At 38.6% G+C, this 22,500-nt stretch overlaps 1 protein-coding gene across 2 annotated transcripts in view; it reads right to left on the minus strand.

The window, feature by feature from the left end:
• Positions 1-8,310: 8,310 nt before the first annotated feature.
• The window catches only part of TBCA (tubulin folding cofactor A), a 27,165-nt gene continuing 12,975 nt past the window's right edge, over positions 8,311-22,500 (minus strand). For both annotated transcript variants that reach the window (XM_083883026.1, XM_083883027.1), the window contains exons 2-4: positions 19,347-19,452; positions 12,056-12,142; positions 8,311-9,419 (exon numbers count right to left, since the gene is read on the minus strand). In XM_083883026.1, coding sequence (XP_083739152.1) covers positions 9,339-9,419; positions 12,056-12,142; positions 19,347-19,452 — 274 coding nt within the window. In that variant the 3' untranslated portion in view covers positions 8,311-9,338. The remainder of the gene's footprint in view (positions 9,420-12,055; positions 12,143-19,346; positions 19,453-22,500) is intronic.

The raw sequence follows: 22,500 nt of genomic DNA on the forward strand, positions 1-22,500 counted from the left end.
TGACATTTCTCTCCCATTTTGGTACTTTCTGCAACAATGAAGTTGTGCCAGCACCAGCCGGACTCTAGTACAGGACACCCTGTTGGCAGTACTTACATTCATTACCATAAACCATGTCAGTTCTAAGGGACAGCTCTTTCTTGAAGTTATTTGTGTGACTTTTTTGTTTTTTGTTTTTGTTTTTTGTTTTTTGTTTTTTTTTTGTTTTGTTCTAGGAGAAAACAATGTTCAGCTTGAATGCTTGGTTCTGTTGGTAGAAACACAGATAATGTTTAGGAAAGAAAAACAAATCAGGATTATCAGGAGACTCTCTTACTGGTTGGAAAAAGTGTTTTCTCAACAAACACTTTTTGAGTTGTTTGGTTTCACTTTCAGAACATTTCTACCATTTTCTACCATTGTTTGTTTAGTCTGTGTTCTCTTTTCTGGGCTGACACAAACTCTTTTGCCTGCAGGTCTCTCTCCTCCTGGCCAGTGGCTGATAGTTCAGTCATGGCTTACAGTGTTTGAAATTACATTCTGCACAGAGGAGCATCTCTGCCTCCTCAAGTTGTCATGAATGTGGTACAGTTTTCTAAAGCTTCAGCTGTGGCAAAGGCTTGTACAAACATCAACCTCAGTCTTGTGGTTTTCGAGTTTGTCCTTTCTCAACTGAAAACACAGCCTGTCTACTGTAAGTGTTCACTGTAAGCAGGATGCCACCAAGGTAAGTTGGGAGCCAGCACTCAGAATTTTGTGCCTTCAATTGCTGGGGAAGCTATGGATGGGAAGGATGGAAAACCTTTTTTTCTTTATGTTCCAGCTGAGGACAAGGTAGCACATTTTGTAATGGGAAGAAGGTACTTTGTGTGTTGGGAGAAACAGTCTGTTTGGGGAACTGCAGTATGGTACAGAAAAGGTATTTTATTTACCAGTAGAATAGCGACCAGACATGAAATTATTAGAGCCTTGAAATCTCCTCTGACTGAGAGGGAAGGCTTTTGTGCCCGTGGTCTTGTGATTGCAGCTGGGCTGACTGCAGGTCCCTCATTTGTGCCAAGCATGAGTGGGATGGTCCTTAATTAATAGAGGCTTCCAGTCAACACAGTGGAGCAATAACCTGCCACAGGCATGGTAAGTGTCTGACTGGGTTTATCCTCACCTGGAGTTAATGGAGTCTGCTCTACATGAGTTACTTTCAACCTAGAATAATAGTTATTACCTGGATGGGTAAACTTCTATGGAAGCTTATGCTATGACCTGAGAGTGATGGCATGGAGGAGTTTGACATGATCGACACAGAAAGTGCAGAACATGATGGCAGTAATGCCATCTTGTAAGGCTGGGCTGAAAGTGCCCTTTTTTTAGTGACTCCAGGATCTCCATTGTAATTACTGCTCTTTTTCATGCTCAGATGGGCAATGTGAGAGTGTTTTTCAGGTGGAAGTGTTGTGGTTTTTTTGGTTGTTTTTTTTTTTTTTTTTTTTTTTTTAGCATTGGAGGCAAGGGTGGTGTTAGTCATTTCCACTCTTTGAGGGTGAGAAATGAGAGAGAGAATCGTTGGGGGCTCCAAATGGGAAGAGACCACAACCCTGTGTGGGGCTTGGCTGCTGTTGATCAGCAAATCAAGCCTTCTTGTGCAGTGCTGTTCTCTCTAAACGTTAAAAAAGTTCTGTTTCCGTCTTAAGCCACATCATTTACAGCTAATGAAGCAGCGAGGGGGTGCAGGGGAGAGTCTGTTCTAAGGGATGGTGACATGGTGGAGAAGGAAATTTCCTTGCAAATGGCCTTCCTCACTTTCCATGGCTCCCAGCTGTCACTGCTCTGCAGTGCTGTCCTCAGAGTGTGCCTGCTTCTTGCTCTGCAGGGAGAAAATTAGAGAGGCAGAGTTAAAATAGCCTGATATTTTAAAATAGTCAGGATGAGTGTGTTCCTTTTAGAATTCCATGTTTGAAAACAGTACTGGGCTCCTTGGATTGCTTACTGAGGTTCCTAATGGAAATAAGAGCTCGAGGGAGGCCGGTTTCCATGTAAGCATTGGTTAAATTCTCTTAACCTATTTGTAGCTCAAAAGGAAGCTGAAAGGTTTGAATGTTTTCTCTTGTAACATTTTTGTAAGGTTTTTATCCTGGATTGCAAAATGTGATCATCTTGCCACGGTTCTGTTTTTAGCACAGTGTATGTGGTTTTGAACAGTTTTGGGTTTCAGAAGGCAGGGTGATTCTCTCTTTGGCTTAAGGTATGCATTTGGTTTCATCTTCAGGCAGTAGTCCAAGTCTTGTGCATCCAGAGTTAGCCTGACTTCCAGGCAATAGACACTTCAGCTCATTCCTCTTCATCCTGCCCTCTCCTCTCCACCTGGGCACTTAATCAGATTTACCACCATTGACAACATGGATTCTAGTGCAGAAGAGTTTTAAAAAAAAAAAAACAGCTGGAGATTTCAAGTACCTTTTAGGTGTTAATTTTGCAATGTGTGTAATTTTTCTCTTGGAGTAATTCCTTCTGCTTGGTTAACAGTATTAACTATCTGTATTATACTGCATAATCCTGAGATTATTAACTTCTGTGCTTAAAACTGTCAAAAAGTTCTGAAGCTTGTGTGTAATCTTTTTGCTTCTTCAGTTCAGTGTAGTTTGTTCATTTATACCAGAGGACAGAAGCACTAAAATGAAATAATCATGACATCACCACTGGGAGAACAACTTGAAACACTTAGGTTTTTGTGGGGGTGTATTGGAGGGGTTTTTGTGTGTGGAAAATTGAAGTAAGGGTTGGAGAGACTAATTCATTTTCTGAATAACAACAAAATGAAACTGCAGTGCTATTGGTAACCTGTCCTGGTAATAGTGGTCTACTGCTGTGCCTAGTGATTTGAGACAAGGTACAGTTTATCTGTCTGGCTAATCAAGCATCTGGACAGTGTGGGTTTTCCTTCTGCCTGCAGACCTGCAGAACATTCTCTACATTTTCCTGTTTGAGCTACATGAAGGAGATGTAAAGTGGGACATGAATTGTATTATTTCTGAAGGAACTCTATTTGAAGACTAGCATATCTCTTTGACTTTAAGCCAGCTGTGAAGTGCTTTTAATCACAGGCAGTTGATGATGTTGTAATTTTTGAGTAAAATTTGATATTTAGATGTCTAAATAAGAGTATTGGTCTAGTTCCAATTGAGTTTTTTATTAAAAGTTAATTGGAGCCTTTCTGAAAGGTGCTGTGTTTGGTGCAGAAGGGGCTGGAATCTTCTGTTTATACACAGGATGTTCAGCCTTGAAAAGATTTCACCATTCTTACCTTGACTCCTCATTTCTGTGATGTGTTGTGATGTTGCTCTGCACTCCTTTTTATGGTAAGTTTAATGAAAGATAAGTAGTTTCCATGTCAGCTCAGATCAGGCTCCTTGGAAGGGGCCAGTACTGAGCACGTGGGTTCTGCCCTCTTGCCCTGGCACAGTGAAGACCTGATGTGATGGTCTGTCTTTTTTAGGTCTGTCTTTATAAAAGCTCCATGATATTCAGAATGGGCAAGGTTCACCAGCTCACTTTGTATAGGTGAGCAGTGTATAAGTAAGGTCGAAAATCACCAATTTAAAATTGCTTTCACCAAGTAATCTGAGGTTTGTTAACTTTAGTGTGAAAGTTGCTTTGTTTCCATCACTCCAAAAGCTTTTCTTTCCTCCCCATTTGCTCCATCTACTGTGTCTGAGGATACATGTGGAATTTCAGATGTCTTCTGAGTGGATTCTCATGAATCCATAGTAGCCAGAAATTGCCAGTTGACTCAATATTCCTTGAGTTGGTGGGTAGTGCTCCAAAAATAGCAAAGGCAAACAAAATGAGAGTTTATTACTGGTACAGTAAAAAACAAATGGTTTCAAGAGTTCAGGATACAGCAGTTGTATATTTTTTATATCACTATTTAAAACTTCAGTTTGTTATAACCTTCTTAATTTAAAAAAGTATAAAACTCAAATTTTCAGCTGTTTAATTTGCCTAACAAAGTTTAGTTCATTCAGTTTTTCCCCACACTGTTAAAAAGGCAGTTTCCTCTCTTGTGCTAGTTAGAGTTCTTATTGCCATTTTGTGTGAATATGACAAATGGTATTTGATGCACTCATGGAGGTGAGGTCCATCCGTAGGCACTGCCCATGATAAAGCCTTTGAGGAAGGAAACTTCTTAACTCACTGGTTTCTCTGACAAAGTTTCCTAGTTCTCATCAAGGATTACTGTTATACTCGTTATATTTGCCTTCCCTTGAGTTTTGGCCACGGGTTTTGTGTTCCCCACATGTCCCTCAGCTAAAGTATGAGAATACAGCTCCCTGCTGCCCACAAAATGCAGTGGATTTTCCTTCATTTGGGAAAATGGCAGGAGTATGAAAGGTGTATGTTTACTCTCAGGAAAACTGCAGTCCTGCTCAGCTTGTTTTCTCTGGCTTCTGCTGATGGCAGGATGACTGGGGAAAAGACCCCTTGGTCAAGTCTGGTATCAGGAGCTGTTCTGGCTTCTTACAAATCCTGTAGTGTTCTGGGTGTTAGTGCTCAAATCTTCCTTTTACAGGTTCAGCATTGGCACAGTTTGATGCCTAGGTATTGTGTAAGTGACCTGAGAAAATGAAAGATAACTCATTAGTCCTTTTGTGGAGGCACTGATTTTTATACTTTATAAAATATGAAGTTTATCTTCTGTGTTGAAAACAGAAGACAAGCCAAATCTGATCAATTGGTTTTGAAAGATACTCTATTAGTTTACAAATTAAGTAATTTTTTTGCTTGTTTTTAACCTGCTCCTTTAGAAATGTGTAGAAGCTGTAAAAGAGCAGAAAGCTGAGTCACTAAAAGCATCCAGAGGAATTTAATTTTATTTTCATCAACTAATCTACCCACTCATATCTATCTGTGTAAACTAATTACTTTTTTAATTAGGTAGCCTTTTTGATTGCTTATGGAGAGCTGTGGTGAAATTTACTGCTAATTATGCAGGGGCAGAAGGAGGCCTCTGGATTGTTAGGAAAGATGAGAAAATTTTATTTCCTTTTGTTGAAATGGAGAGCAAGTAGTAATTGATACATAAATAATGTGCTTATTTTTCCAATTTCAACCTATTCAGCCTCTGTTAACCTTATTAATTGAGGCTCTTTCTGTGGGTTACTGAGTTTCCTTCCATCTAATGTAACATCTACAGTAACTTCAGAACAGTAAGAAAACAAAACCGTAGTAGAAGTGTTTTTTCTTTCTGTTAAAGGTGATGTTAATGTAGAGTGGTTCTAGAGTGGTGATGTTTGCCCTGAAATGCTGGCTGCTGAGACATGCACAGTTCAAGAGCTGATTTTTTCACTGTGGTTGAATTTATATTCAGAAAACTGGGAAGGTGGCAATTACACATCCCTTTTGCCATCATCTTTGGGGTCCTAAGCACATAATTTGGACTTATTGTAAGCCCTCTGTCACATGTGGTAACAGAGCGTAGCCCAAGATTGCACATGGAAGAGAACCCAGAAGTGGTTCTCCTTTGTATTTTCTGTTCAATGTCCTTAGAAGTGGGTTCCCTGAGATCAGATGGGAGAAGGGTTTTAAAGATGGTCAGGCCATAGACAGCACCTTTTCTTCTCCCTTCCTTCAGCTGGTAGACCTGCTCTGAATCTGTATGAAGAGTGAAACTTTGAATTAAATTTGCTACTTCCCTTGCAGTTATTTCCAGCAGGCCCCACAGTTCACTTCTTGCCTTCCTTCTAATTTCAGCTACACTTCAAACTTTTGGCTTCCTATCTTTGCCCTGAGCTCATTTGTGCACAAATTAACACATAAAACAAAATGACAAGTGGGAACCTGAAGTATTTTTGACATTGTGTGTGTTTGATGAGAGATCAGAAATGTGAATAGGAAGTGCAAAGTCAGAAAAAATTAGTTCACCTGGTCCTTTCATTAAGGAAGACCATTTTCACCTTCTTTGAGTCCCCTGTGTTGTAGCGTGCACTGCAACATCTGAAAACTCAGGTAGGTATCCCTGAATTGCCTCCTTTGAGGGGACTCTAGGGATCTCCTCTGTGCTGTATTCAAAGCTGTTAATTTCAGCTGTGTCACAAATATTTTGAATATTTGAGTGAGGGGCTAAGTGCTGTTGAGAAAGAATGAACACTCATCCACCTTTTGATGGTTTTCTCTAATGTGTAAATATGAGGCAGGAGCAGCAGTCCCTGTGTCATGACTGAGCTGCCTGGTCAAGAGAAGACCTCTGGAAGGCAGCTGCAACAGCCTCTACATCTGCTCCAGAGCTTCATTTGTCTTAGTTATTATCTGAGGAAGGAACCTGTCCAGTATGTCTTTCCCCTCATTGTAACTCAAGCTCACTGCATCTTACTCTGTCTGCCAGGAAAATTTTATTATTTTCCTCTGTAATTCTGTATCTGCTTGAAGACTATTACCACTGCTACCCTCTGTATTTTCCAGGCTAAAATGTCTGGATTTGTTCCTTCTTTTGCACAGACCATTTTTCAGTCTTTAGTAGTTTTCACTGTTTTCCTCTGAATTCTTATTTGTTCATCCTTCTGGTTGCAGCTTCTAGATAAAGCCTTTTTAATAAGGGGAGTGTAAGGGTTGTTGCCCATGTCTTATGAGCTAAGCTGATGTTTTGCATGCAATTCACTAAAATTCTATATCTCTCAGAAATGGTGTCTAGCATTTACTTTTTCCTACGTTGGTGCAGTAGAAAATTGCTGCTGCCATGTATAAATTTGCTTTATTTTCTTATTCAAATATGTCCTTACTAAAAGAAGTATTTAAATTTTTTTTTCCAGTTTGTCAGAAACCTTTTGATTTCTGATATTGTCCTTGAAGATACTGAGCCCCCCCCTATCATCCACATATTAAATGCACAGACTTCCTATTCTACTTCTTTCGTCATACAGGTCTGGTGAAGAGAACTGTCCCTTTTGGGGTGATGAGACTACTCAATTTTAGTAGTAAATTCTTAGTGATTCTTAGATTCTTAAGAAGCTGTGCAGCCACCTGTCATACCAATGTGGCCAGTCCGAGACCCCAGTCTATTAGCAGTGAGTATGGCTCAGTTATTGAGCATCTTCCTTGATCTGAACCTCTTGAGCTGGAGGAAGGACTTGAAGTTACTCCCCTACCCCTCACACCCCAAGTGTCAGAATGCAGGTTCACTACAGCTCCTTGAAAGGTTTCACCACAGGTGGGGAAGGTGGGTTGCCAAAACAGGATATTGTTATGGGGAAATAGAAGAGCTCTGTGCTGTTTAGACTTTTTGTGGATTTAACCCAAAATACTTGTGTACAGTCACTTCTTCCCTTCTCCTAAAGGATGTTGGCAGTCTGAAAATGTGCTGCTGTCCCTTCAGAAGTTAGACAGTTCCCAGAGGCATCTGGAGACCAAGTATTTTCAGGTGTGAACATATGCTGATTTTCATCAGGGAGGCTGGATACTTCCTGTACTATGGAACATGCTCATTTTTAGAGAACTTAGGGCAAAGTATCATCTTGGTTCATGATGCAGTAGTAGAGAGCTGGGAAATGCCTTGGACAGAGATGTATTAGGCAAAAAACCCACTCACCCTACTAAGTACTGCACCAAGAATCCTTTCCTGGAGCTTACCTGGTAGTTAAAGGCCATGTGACCTTCATTCTGAATGCCAGCTGCAGCCATGTGACAATCCTACTTGCCTTCAGCCACCACAGGTCACACCTGTCATATGCATTTCTTGTGGTACTCAGCAACTCCACATCATCTTCCTATGGGCTTGTTTTCCACAAGTGTGTATTCCTTCTTCAGAAGAGCAATTTTTATTACAAACCCTGCTTTACCCAGCAGTTTTGGCATCTCTCTACACTTCCTTTTCAGCTCAGCATTTATTCACACACTCCACTCAATGGCTGGAAGCAGACTGGTGGTGCAATCTGTCAGCTGAGACACACAATCCACTTTGTGCACTCCAGCCACCTTTCCCAGTGAAGGTCCACAGAAGAAACTGGGTGAAATGAGAATCCAAAGGTGGATGTTTTCCTCAATAGCAGTTCATACATGCTGTGACCCAGGCAGTGTCTGCTTGGCAGTTCCATGCCTAGAACACAATGCTGTTAGGAAGATATGCATCCCTTATGGACCTGTAGTGTCAGAACAGGTTTCACCTCTTAGCCCTCTATGGTACTGCTCTGGGGACACCAAAAATGGATCATTCTGACTGATTCAATCAGCAGTCTTTTGGTGTTGATTTGTTAGTACAGTGCTTAACAGTGATGGAGAAGCAGACATTACTCTAAATGTGCTTAAGGTACATAAATAAGTACTGAAACAGCAGTTTACTCAAAGTCAGGCAAATTAACAAAGAATTTTATTGAGTATTCAATTTAGCACCACACAAAAGGTACACTGTGCTTTGTGTTGCCTTTAAGAAACATGCCAGAACACTTCCAAACTAGAAAAACTAATGTAAAAAGCTTTCTTGTTTATCAACGGAACTTACTATTTGCTTTAGAGAAGCTACTCTGAAAAAACCACAGCTTTTGTACATAATATTTAAATGGTCTTCCAGGCAGACTAAATATTGTTCCCTTACCCATTAGCTCCCCTTAGCTCTATTTCATGTCCTGGGGTTTGAACTTTGTTGAAAAAAAAAAAAAAATCACTTAGGCCAAGGTGCCTTAAAGAAAAGCTTTTAGTCCAGAACTCTTATTAGCAGGTACAACTCACAATATACTAGTCACCTGCTAAATTCTGTTTCCTGAAAAGAAGAATAATTTTGATCCATGGAAGTTGTATGAATTGGGCTCTACGACTCAGTGTCATGCAGAGATCTGGAGTCAGCTTTTGTCTTGGACTCAAAGATAAAAAGGCAGGTGACTGGGAAGGGTTATTTGGTCTACCTTCTCTTTCAGTACTGTTTTTTATGCTGCAATGGCTTGAAATTACTTCAAATATAAGGTGCTTCTGAAGCCCATGTCAGGGGGTTGGAACTAGACTGGAACCTTTTTTAACCCAAACCATTCTATAATGCTATTTCATTCTAAAGTATTTACTGGTCCCTTACTTAGCCAAGTTTTGTTTCTTAGTCTGAACGGTTCAGATTTAAGTTCTCTATATTAACTATTACACTTACTTTAAATGGGCTTTCTTTTCTTTTTTTAAGTTGAGGTGAACTGGAAATATATTTTTTTGCCTGAATATGGAACACACAAATGTTTCAGAACATTTTTTATTTGATGCACCTTGCAGTTAGGGAAAGCTCGATTTGCATAAAGGGAACTTCAGTAAGTCAACAATAGTAGTAGAGCCATAGTCAAATGAAACTGTGGAATGGACCCCGTGCTAATGCATATAAAGAGAGAACTGGGAAACAGCTAGGCTTCCAGCTTCACTGACTCCAGTATGGAACGTGCTTCTTTGTACTCTTCAGCTTCTTCCAATTCTTTTTCATTTTCCTGTAAGCAAAAAAAACATTTTTGAGTACTCTGAAAACAACTGTTGTGGGATTAAATTTGAGAAGGTTAAAGAAGGAGAAGGCTGAGGTACTCAACAATGTTTCTGTCTTATTGGCAGCTTCTTCCTATACCTCTCAAATGGGTGGACTACAAAATAGGGACTGGCAGAGCGAAGTCTCTCCCATTGTAAGTAAAGATCAAGTTCATGACAACCTGAGGCCTGAGGAACCTGAATGTACCTAAGTCTGTGGGATCTGATAAGATGCTTCCCAGAGTCCTGAGGAAATTGCCTGATGCAGTTGCCACACTCCTCTCCATGCCGTTTTAAAAGTCATGGCAGTCAGGTGAAGTCCTTAAAGACTGCAAAAAAAAAGTGGATTTGATGGGTGGATTCTTCACTGGATAAGGAACTGGCTGGATGGTCACAGCCAGAGGAACTGGTCAATGACTCAATGTTTGGCTGGAGATCAGTGACCAGTGGTATCCTTTGGGGGGTCTGTATGGTGACCAGTGTTATTTAATACCTTCATTAATGACAGAAAGTAAGATCCATAAATGTGCAGGTAACACCAACCCGAGTAGCTCAGCTGATGCACCTGAGGGATGGGATGCCATCCAGAGGGACCTGGACAAGCTCTGGGAGAGGGCACTTGGGAATCTGATGAGGTTTAACAAGACCAAGTGCTGGTGCTGCCCCTGGCTCAGAGCAGCCCTGGCACCAGCACAGGCTGGGCATGGACAGATCACAGCAGCCCTGCCCAGAAGGACCTGGGGGTGCTGCTGGGGGAGAGGCTGGACATGACCCAGCCATGGGCACTGACAGCCCAGAGAGCCAAACGTGTCCTGGGCTGCATCCAGAGCAGTGTGGGCAGCAGGGCCAGGGAGGGGATCCTGCCCCTCTGCTCTGCTGAGACCCACCTGCAGGGCTGCACCAGCTCTGGGGGCCCAGCACAGGAAGGACATGGAGATTTTGGAGTGAGTCCAGAGGAGGGACACCAAGATGATCAGAGGACTGGAGCACCTCCCTTTTGGGACAGGCTGAAAGTTGGGTTTGTTCAGCCTGGAGAAGAGAAGGCTCTGGGCAGCCCTCACAGCAGCCTTTAGTACTTAATGGGGGCCTACAAGAAAGACAGGGACAGACTTTTTAGTAGAGGCTGTTGTGACAGGACAAGCAGTGATGGTTTACACTGAAAGAGAACAGATTCAGACTAGATATAAAGAAGATTTTTACAATGAGGGTTGTGATGAAGTGGGACAGGTTGCCCAGAGAGGTGGTAGGTGCCACATCCATGTGCATACTCAGTGTCAGACTGGATGGGGCTCTAAGCAACCTGATGTAATTGAAGATGTTCCTGGTCATTGCAAGGGAGTTGGAACAGATGATCTTTGAAGGTTCATTCCAACCCAAACCATTGGGTGAAATGAGGAATGTAAATTTTTGAAAACACAACATTCTGTGTTACTCAAAGCACAGGTAAATTCTTTTGTCCTGCTTAAGGTCCCAGATAATGGCTGCCATGTGCAAGTAGATTTGACCTATGAATACCTTTATCTGATGGTGTTAAATATTTAAAACCAAGGGGCCAATAAGAACAAATTTTTGAGCAAGAGTACTCTTACAAAAATACTTAAGTAGGCTGACAATTGAAAAACATACTAGGATACAGATTATTTTAATAAATGCACTGAAAGTAAGCTAAGCACAGAAAGCAACACATGAAAAGACTTCCAAATTCTTAACAACAATAGTAACTGCCCCCATTTTTTGTTTTATGTATACACACTATCAATCAATAGCACCATTTCTGCATGCCAGTGGAATTCAGACTGCCTAACTGTTCCGTAACTACCTGAATGACAAAAAGACCCTAAATCCTGCCAGGTACCGAGCATTTATTTTGGTAAACAGTAGAGGCAGACTACTTGAGATTAGGACACCTTGACTTTTCTATTAAAAAAGTATTTGCATTTTAGCCATCACTGTATCTGGGACATAATTTAGGATATATATATTAGCCTCACAATACCATTTATTGTGCACCAACAAGTGTAGCTGAATTCTTGATGAGAAGGCAACTTTTAAAATAAGCATTATCATCCCCAAACCTAGTATAGGTTTAGTGAATCTATTTGTACAACATACTCTTTATTCCTGAAGGTATTTGTATCCTAAAAACCAAGGCAGTACTGCTCACTTCACTAATAAAACACAAGCAGTACTCAGCAAGGACTCCTCTGACTTGTTCACAGCATAGTAAGAGTAGTAATCAAAGTTTTTGACAATTTCAGTTCCCTACAGGCATATTATATACATTTATACTATTTATAAAAACTAAAGTGGGTGAACTGATTTTTCTGATGATGGAACAAGCACAGGAGATCTGAGTCCATTTCCACATCTGGTGTTAGTGTATGTTGAACATACATTCCATAAAGACAGCTTCTAACACTCCCAGTCTCCACTGAAGACTAAGTCTGCAAAGGCAGTTACCTAAAGCGAAATACTGGTATCTTACAGGATGCTGGTCTTAGGACCTATAATTCTTTAATCCACTTTTTATGTGCTGCAGTAGTTTATCCAAGTGCACAGGAACTGCAGCACTTTTTGATCAGCTGGAGGGTGCTGCAATACTCACTAGTAGTTGAGTCAGCTCTGCATGTGCAACTTCTAGTCTGCGCTGGCAGTCCGGAATCATCATTCGTGACTCTTGTAAGATCTCGATCTGTGAAAATCAGAAGCCAATGAAATTAGGATATATTCCAGATAGAAACATTATCTTTTAGGATAAGTTTTTATTCTGAAAAATCAGCACTCTAGTCATTATCTAGGTATTTCAGAACAGTTGCACCTATCTTACTGAATAGACTTCTTTTTTTAAAAGACATTCACTTAGCGTAATTGCTTAAAACTCTGTTAATTTACAGGATATTTCCATTCCATTTACTCTGTGCTTGGCTGAATATCAAGTATTAAGTGCAAGACAGTACTTAGAATAATCTTTCCCTTAGGCAAAAAGTACAGCTTAAGGTTTTCAGCATTTGTTACAAAGTCTATTTAAAACAAACTTTCTCCTGCTGTCATGAAGCAGCTTCATCCAAAAGGGGATCAGCTGGTTATATAAATATCTCCTGCATCTTTTGGGTAATAAAGAAAAAGAATGTTCAGATAATACCCCATAGAGATAATTACTGCATGAAAAAAGTTATTGAGTTATTGATCACATTGTGTGCAGACTGCAGGAGGCTCTGAGTGAAAGACAAAGGTAGAGAAAAATGAAAAGCAAAGACCAGCAGGCTCATATTTTTGATGCTTATCATGCATAAAAAGTTATTACATATCCTTGTGCTTCATTTTAGGAGAAAGATTATTCTCACCATGCACTTTGAACAGAATTACTAAACTGGCACCCCACTGCATCTGAAAATCCTGCCACCTCCTAAAGAAAACAACGTCAGTTTTAAGAAAAGGAACATTTATTTCATGGAGCATTTCTGGATCTGAACACCAAACACTAAGAAGAAAAGATGTGCAGAGTTGTCTGTAATGTTAAATCTATTTAGAAATGAAAATTTGTTAGATATTTAGATATGAAACATCTCCATTCAGGATAACCTGCAACAGAAATCCTTCCCTTTCAATGGCTTTTTTCTTTCTGTCATTCTTATGTTGTCTTGTCCTGCTAGTATTAATGCTGCTATACCAAAAGGTCATTGTAAAAGGGATGTTAATCTGTAGCTAAGAATGCATTTATATATTCAGGAAGGCTTTATGTTACAAGATATTTTCATGAAGTTTTTAAGTCTCACTTAGTCCATTTGGTTTTGAGAGAAAAAAGTTTAGTTTCTAATTTTACATTCTCATCAGTCAATGTAACATCCATAGAATGAGGTGTGCCATAAACTGCATGAGCCTTTTGCTCTATGTAGCAGAATAACTACAGGAGTGAGAATATCCAATAATTACTCCCTTGCACCACACAGATACTAAATATTTGTGTATTGTAAAGTTGGCAGATAATATGAAATTAGTAACTTATTTGATGTGTGTCACTAGATAAGTGACCTGGGAAGGCATGTAAGTCTAGAATCTGCCTGCTCTAAGAAATAAACAAATCTACCCAAATCATTCTAATCAAAAGAGCATTTGAGTGACTTCCAAAGGGTTACCCAAGTTTTATTTACATGTGCCAGTGGTTATGCAATGAAGAGTAAGTCAGAAGGATGATAAATCCTAGAACTATACTCAGTGGGTGCAAACAGCTGGTGATAGAACAGGATTTTTGTGGAACCATTATAATTTAACTTCTGCATAAACCACTTTCTTTTCAAGTAATGCTGGTAATCCCACATAAGACTACTTACTTTTACAAATATACACCATAAAGTCAAAAGTTCAAATAATTATATAAGCTTTATGTAAGTGTTTGTTTTTTAAATTCTATCAAAATTCTGCCCAACTTTTGGACAGAACTGTGAGGGTGACAAGCAGGACAGCCACTCAAACTCCAGTGCCAGGCACTGCAGCCTTTTCCATCCCTGTGACATGCACTGCAGCCACTCAAATTCCACTGACCAGCCCAGAGCAATTCCAGATCCAGCTAAGGACTATTGTTTAATCACAGCCAGCAAAACTAAGAACCAGGCAGCTGCTCACTTGCTCCTGCCCTCAGCCCAGTGGGGAGAAGGTAACAGGCAGAAAAGGGAAACCTTGTGGTCTGACATAAGAGCAATTTAGTAACCTTAAAAAATGCATAATAATGAGGGAGGGAGAGATAACAGTTTTATTAGCTTAAAAAAAACCCAAAACACAAAAACAAAACCAAAAACAAAACAAACAAACAAACAAACAAACAAAACCCACAAAAAACCAAAAAAGAGAAGCAGAGTATGTTGATTTGGGCTTTCTTTCCCAACTGACTCACATCTAACCAAGAGATTTAGAGATACATAGATCCACAGATAATTAGAAAGCAACAACAACAATAAAAAACCCAAAAACCAACCAACCAAAACACAAAAAAACCAAACCAAACCAACAAACCAACAAACAAACAAAAAACAAAACAAAAAAAAAACCACAAAAAAAACCACCCCACCCTCAAACTAAAACAAAAACTACCAAACCAAAAAAAACCCCCAAACTAACTCCATAGGGCCCTCCTTGCTCTAGGACACCCTAATACACTGCTGGGTCACAGGGTATCATGGCAGTGTTGCTTCACATGACAAGAGTGGTGTTCTGAACAGAGGAGGTGGGCTAAAAACCATAGCAAATGTAAATGAGTCATATATGTACCAATTATATACACAAAAATGAATATATAGTCTAGCTTTTTACTGCCACATAATCACTTGCCCATTTTCTGTTGCACAGACAGGATAATCCTAACAGTACGGATGTACTCAAAGATGGCAGAGATAAAGACAAGACATGCAGGTAATTTTTTGCTAAAACAAGTGCTACTGGTATGAACTACTTTTCCTCAAAAAGTCTGTAAAACACTTAGAATCCATTCGCTAATTACACCCATATTTGGTGGAAGGACAGGGACATAAAAGAAAAAAAGTAATCTCTAAGTATCACAAACACCAAAGGTTCCAAAATTTAGTAATCCCACTAAGTAAGATTAGTACCACACAATAAATAATCATGCTAAGGCTGCTGGTTGGCTAATCCATGTTTGTGACTTAAATCCACACCACTGTGGTACTTCTCATCTCAGCAGTAAACAGGAGTAGTATCAAGGCACTGGGCCTTGGCAGTATCAACGTGCTCAGCCAGGATTATGGTGTAGGGATACAGGGAGCAATACTGCACAGATAATGTAGGAAAAAGCTGGGCATAGAGAAGGCAGGAGCTCAAAGGAGAGACAGCATTAAGGTGAATTTGGACAGGAAAAAAAACCCACAAATGCATGCAAGAATTGTAGGAAACACAGTTTTATTACTGCTTCTTCCTTCCAGGCCCCAAAGAAGCTTTAACTATCCACAAATAGAGGATACAGCAGCACGCTTGCTGTAGGCAAGTTGTCAAATACATCGATCAAAAGGCTCCTGAAGGACCTTGAAGGAAAGCTTCAATAAAAAACTGGAGAACTGTTCTGTTTCTGTGGTGCTTGAGTGCTTCAAGAAATGACCATGTGACAACAACAAACCACCTACCACTCCTGGCATGAAAAGGGATGGAGGAGGAGAAAACCCTCTAAATATAACACCTTGGTATTTCTAATGAGTTTTCTTTGCAGCTCTCTCAGGTAAGATCTAATCCTGTTTTTTCTAAAACAGGTCACTTTAGGATATAAAAGACATAAAGTCTGGAATCTGAAAAGTATTTATATCTGCCTAGATAAGAAGGAAAACACTCTTTGGAAAACATAAGGGGAAAAGGAGGGTCACAGTAATGCTTTTTCATAATTTGGTTTCTTTCATAAAGCTTGAATGCATCTTTAATACCAGGTCTGTGTTAGGAATACAGTCTTGTACTGGGTCCAGAGAATTCCAAGCTGCTGGATTCTCAGTAAACAAACTGTGCTTTTTAAGGATACTGTCAAAATACATAAGGAGAAGCATTAGGTCTTCACTTGCATTTCCACTGCCTCTTTATCAAGCATCTAGAGCTAAAATTTGTATTATTAAACAAAGATCATCTATTCTTAGGGGCAAAAAACCTCATTATGCAAATAATCAGACTGATGTGAAACTATACATTTAATCTAATCTTAGTCAATCTGTGAGAAGAATGAAACTTTGAATCAATCGGGTTGGAAAGAGCTAAGAATGCAAAAATCCAACTAAACAAACCAGAATATTTCTTTGAGGCTAAACAGACATTTAAAAAGTTCTAGAACATTACAACCTTCCTTTCAGCAAGAAGTCCTCCAGTAATAAGATCAGGAGCAAATTACCATCTTTCACATTATTTTCTAAAATGGTAGTTTCCAAATGCATGTCTTTTTAGCTGTTTCAGAAGGCACTCTCACTCAACAAAACAAGAGCAATATTCCAGTTTTCACAAATACTTGAAAAAACCTGCATATTAGCAAGATGTACTTTATATACTCTTATGTACCTTTTGACACTCAGATATTAAATTCTCTATTAAATACACTGAATTTTTAATTCATCTAGAAATGACATTACTCAAGAAGTAACTTGGAACTGCAGAATTATGTTTAAAAACCTGAAAATTTACCACTGAAAATTTATCAGTAAAAATGTTGCCAATCCCAGAGAGAGGAAACATGGAGCAGATACCTTGTTTCTCCCCCACTCACAAGTCTCAATATAAATAAAGCATGAGCTGTGAAAGGAAGTTTATTTATATATGAATATCAACAACCACAGAAATACAGAATGCTACAGGTTTCTATCATTAGTCTGCACTCAAATGATACTGGGTGAAAATTTTCTATTAAAGCAGTATTATGAAGCTCACTGGAAAGTCTTTATATATTGAGAATGGTTATAACTGTGTAGAAACTAAGACTTCATTAATTAGTGAAGGTATTAATTAATACCTTCACAGGGAGGTAGAACTACACTACTTCTTGCTACCCAGAGAAACTGTAAGCAGAATTTGCACCTGGTGGGATAAATCAGAAGTATTTTAATATTTATTACCATAACAAAGTCTTCTTGAATGCTACAATGGAATCTTCAAATTATAATTTGGGTCAACATCTACCAGCATTGCAGGAAAACTGTCCTTTTTGTTTTTCTGGTATTGAACCTGCTCCTCACTAAGCAAGTCTTTGTGGGCAGTTCAGGTGAGGGTTGGGAGGTAACAACTGCCAACCCCCCCACATAGTCACAGCCTCAGCCAGAGAACACCTGAGTCCACTGGACCCCTGAGCTGCCCAATCAATGCATGATGAGTTAGGAGAAAAATACTGAGCCAAACCCTGCTGTTCCACAAAGGGACTGATCCCTCATTACAAACCAGACATGCTTTAAGACCATATATGCTGTAGCAATGGCATTGTTCACTTCAAAGTGAAATTTTCCATATTCACTTTTGTGTGTAAAACTGTGTGTTCTGAGTTGTAACTAGAAACCTAATGAAAACAGTACTAGGGAGAGGTTTCAAGAAAGTATTGGTTTAAGCTTTTTACTAATCCCTCCCTGAACTTTGGATTGATTTGTGCATGTACATAAATACATAAACACACACACATACATATACAATTTATCCAATACCTCAGTTAAACTAATTGTTAAAATTATTCCTCTCGTCTCAAGTGACTGAATTTGTTCCCATTCCTCAAATGTTACTTATCATTACCAAAACAAAGACTACATACAACTGTATTTTAAGAGTTATGCACCCTAGAAGAGAAATTAAGAGATTATTAACTAGAAGCAATTCTTAAAATGTGTAACTACAATTTTTTTTCTGAAAAAACATCTCAAACTCTTTACTGTATCCAAAATATTGTTCTGAGCAATCTCTCCTGCCATTATATAACTTTCTCTGAAGTCTTCAGATTTTTAGTAACCTAAGATATTAACAACTTCCAGAATGCAAAGTGCACTAAATAAACAAGAAGTGAGGATGTTATGGGAGGAACTAATTGCTTTCAAAGTGGATCAGGCAATTTCTGAGTGAATCAAGACTGTTTTCTGTGAAGGCTTTTGTCATTGCTCTCTGAAAGCACCTTCCAGTAATGCGTAACAATTTCAGCAGAAGTTCACAGCCACCACTGTTTTTGACTTTCATGATATCTTGCAGGTCACTGTGGAAATACCATGATGCAGTCAAATAATCTGATTAATGGATAACACTAAAAATAGGAATTGAATTAATTAGTTCTTGTTAGCACCAGTTCTTCAGAAAGGCTACTGTTTTGTAGATCTTCAAGTCTCAGTCTGGTGAGGCAGAAGACAGCTCTGTCTTTCTTTGTATGCAAATTCTTTATTTGTATTTCATTCCCATGGCATAATGAAAGCAAGACAGGACATAGACATATGAACTGAATTATGAATTTACTAAAAAAGTTGGTTCAGCTTTTTCTAAAAGGGCTTTCTCCTATCTTTTGTTAACTTTGTATTTGAATTTTGTTTAACCTATTCTTCTATTGTTTAAAAATAAAGACAGGACCTAGAAGGTATGACTATTAAGTGAAAATAATTTTAGTTTACAGTTTTGATTTTTATGAAGATTTGAGATAAAGTATCTGAGAAATACCTGGAGAAAAAAGATAATCAAAAGGTAATATAGGGAGCTGAAAGAACATGAAGACCACAGTGAAACACAGACATTTCACACTTCTGTAGAGAATAAATACCAATCTCCCAAACCCAACCCTTCTTATTGTGAACAGGAAATGTGACACTTCTTCTCCCAAAATGGTATGGTACCAACTGTCTGCCATCCTTGTCCCACTATCTTTGTGGGAAACCTTCCAAGAAAAACTGTAATCATACTGTAACAGTGACACTAAACCAGACTCCTGAGCAGACTAAAGTGATCTGTGACTTCCCTACAGACTCTGCAGCTGCAAACCCACTGCTCTTTCTCTGAGGTTTGTGGTTCTGCCAAAAGGACACTGGTGCACTCAGGAGCTGAAATGTTTCCCCTTCATTCACTCACTTTGCTGTAACATTTGCAGGGGGCAGCACACCCATCCAGACCATGTATTTACCACAGGTTCTTTGTATTTCTGAGGAAGAGTTTGTGATGGCCTCACACAGTTAGTGAGTCACAGCCACCCTGACACAAAGTGCTAAGTAATACAGACACATAAACTATAATCCTTATAATTTAACACCTTAAATAAATTTCTCTTTTTTTTGCATGACAGGATTTTAGTGCAGTGTTTATATAACATAAGTCTAGAGAAAAGTACAGGAGATTCTTCTATCTAAAGATGACTATGATTAAATGAAAATAAATAGGGATTTTATAAAACAAGTTCTAGGATATTTTACCTGCTTCTTAATTCCATAATCATCACATGCTTCAGCTTTCATTTTTTCAATCTTTTCTTCTTGCTGTTTTGCTTCTTTTTCATACATAATTTTTTCTTTTGCCAGCCTGCAATTAACAACCAAGTGATTGTGTTAATCTTGTTCTATTACAGTAAAAAGTTACATCAGTGATAACAGCCCCCCACTCAAAAGCTACAGACCTGGAAGATAAAACACAGTTTTACAAAAAAAGGCTTTTAATCACTGCGAAAAAACTTTATCTAGGAAATTATAAATTTAGCTATAATATATAAACAGTATTTTCTCAACTTTTCTTGATGCTGGTTTGGGTGCCAAAGACAACAGTAACAGTTCCATAACTTACTTTACAACAATTTTCTTTATTTCCTGTCTTTCAAAAGAAAAAGAATCCATGTTTTATTCCTAATAATGGACCCATACTTGGAAGCATGATGCTTTTTGCTAACAAGCACAGATTCAAGAGTAATGTAAGTAAGTTTGACGGTCAGAGAAATATTACCCTGGTCTAATGTAATGTCCTACAGTAACTATCACACTGCAATTCCATTATCAAACTTCAGTATTTGTTGCTACTGCAGCTTTGCTGTTGCATCTCCCACTTTATTACATGTGTTCATTAGGGGTATGTTATATTATACAATACTAGATGTGAACCAAAACATCTTTCAGGATCTGAAAAACACTGGAACAATTTCTCTTTAGCTCATTCAGGAGCAGGACAAACACTGAGATACTACTGCAGACCTGATATCAAGCTGAAGAAAATGCTTCCCCAAACAAGAGCAAGAACAACCTACATAAGATTGTTTGAAGAAAATTTAATGTCCAAAAGAACATAATCAGATCCAAGAAACAAAGAGTATATTATACAATGTAGAGAGAATAAATAAAGGTGTACTAGAGAGCTTCATGATCACATTAGTGTATCAGTGCAAATGAATTAATAATTTGTCACAGTTAAGTGCCCTGCTAGGAGTGCTGAGGATGGACAGAATGTTACTGGGGTCTCAAGAACCTCTGTGAACTGAAGCTGCCACAAAAGCACCACTGCAGCTGTATGGCAAAAAAAATGAGAATATACTGATAATGCTACAACCACTGAGAATATACTGATAATGCTACAGCCAGAGCTCTCCCTGCTTTTTACAAGAGTTTATTTGCCAAAATAGCCCCAAGCCATGGATGCTCCACAGAACCAGTCTAAGCTGGGCTGCAGCAACCACATCTCAACCTGTTTTGGTCCTTGTGGAGTCACACCAGCCCTACAAAGCCCCTTCAGCTGAGAGCAGAGCTGATACTCTGGGTATTGACTGGCCAATTTCCACAAGTAAGCCAAGTACCAGCTTTGAGAAGGAGAACTGGAGAAAGACAGGAGCCTAATTACTAATAATAAAGACACTAAATGAGTGGCTGTAATTCCAACAACTGGAACTAGTTCCAGTATTAGCATCAGTAAATATTGATTTAATAGAGGATAAGTTAATTGTTTGATCAAGGTTACCTGATTTAATTCCAGACAGAATTAGTTGCTTTGCTACTTTTAGGTTCCAAAAAAAGTTCTTTTTAATCAACCTGTGAGACAGATGACTTTTTTGAATGAGAACAGCAAATTCCCTGGTGGAGGAAGGGAAGAGGTATGATTGAACAAAGTTTTTATGTGACTCACTTACTGAATGTGTATCCCACTGGAACTAGAGGCAGCCTACATTGCTGAATGAAACATTTTACGTAATTTTAAATCTTAGCCAAAAGGTTCAATGCATGTCTTTATTTGTATTTTCACATTCACATCTCCTTCTATGCACACTAACTTTTCAAACTGACTGTTCCCTCCAGTTTCCATACTTTCATCAAACATGGAAAGACTGCATGTTCTCGCTTAGTTTAGAACTAGAACTTCTGCCTACCTTTTCCACATCTGGATACTTAAGAATTGCATCTGTATTTACTGACCTATTTCTGCAGCAGCCGTAGATATCAGAAGAAGAACTTGAAATATTCTGCTTTTTAAAAAAGATACACAAGAAATCTGAAATATGAGAACATTTTCTGTGACAAATTTCCTGCCACACTTTGTTCAGGACTCAGATTTATCTAAGTTAATATTCCATTTATCATTCATAAGATTGGGATGCTAATACCTAATGCTATTAAAGAAGTTCTGTTTTGAAGACATGCCCTGTACTAGATCCTTTCTCTAGATGTCATGAAGCCATTTCTACCACATATGTAGGTTGAGGAGACACTAATTAAATTGATAACTTGATTTTAAAAATAAGTAAAATTTCATAATGGAGAAAAACTAACACTTAAAAATTTCTAAAAATACTAATCTCTTAAAAACTTCAGCAGACATCTACACAAAAATACCTGGATGGTACTTTCCCCTCTTCTTCCTTTATCACTTTTCTATCTGGAAAATAGATTCTGGGTTGGGTGAGGTGTTTTTTTTTTTTTTTTTTTTTTTGTTTGTTTGTTTGTTTGTTTGTTTGTTTGTTTTGTTTTGTTTGTTTTTTGGTTTTTGTTTTGTTTTGTTTGTTTGTTTGTTTTTGTCATTTTGGTTTGGTTGGGGTTTTTTTGGTTTTTTTGGTGGTGGGGTTTTTTGGTTGGTTGGTTGGTTGGCTTGGGTTTTTTCAAAAAGACTTAAACGGATGCAAACCAGAATCTTTATATATGGTGTGACCATACAGAGTGAACAGAGTAAGAACAGCTCAGTAGGTACCAGACCATAATGTGCCACACTTGTGTACATTTCCAGGATACAGGTCACTCAGAGATGAAAAAACCTGCAACCATAAAAACTACAAGAGGCTTAACTTCAGCAGACATTTAACGGTGTTGTAACAAATACAAGGTTTAGCAACTTTAACTTTCAACTGAAATAATCAATTTAAAAAAAAAAAGGAACTAATGTGAGTTACTTTTTATGATAGCTGTATGTTACACATATATACATATAGTATCACACATATATGCTTGTATATGGGCAATTCTATTCTAGAATAGACAGTTTGTTAAAATACTACGTTTTTAAACAATCTGTCACCAGGTATCCATCTGAAACCCTAAAGTTAACCTTATTTCAGACGCACAATATCCTACATAGTCTAACAGTTGCGTAAATAAACGGAGC

Source organism: Zosterops lateralis (assembly GCF_965231275.1).
Source record: "Zosterops lateralis genome assembly, chromosome: Z".
In the NCBI taxonomy this organism is placed as follows: Eukaryota; Metazoa; Chordata; class Aves; order Passeriformes; family Zosteropidae; genus Zosterops; species Zosterops lateralis.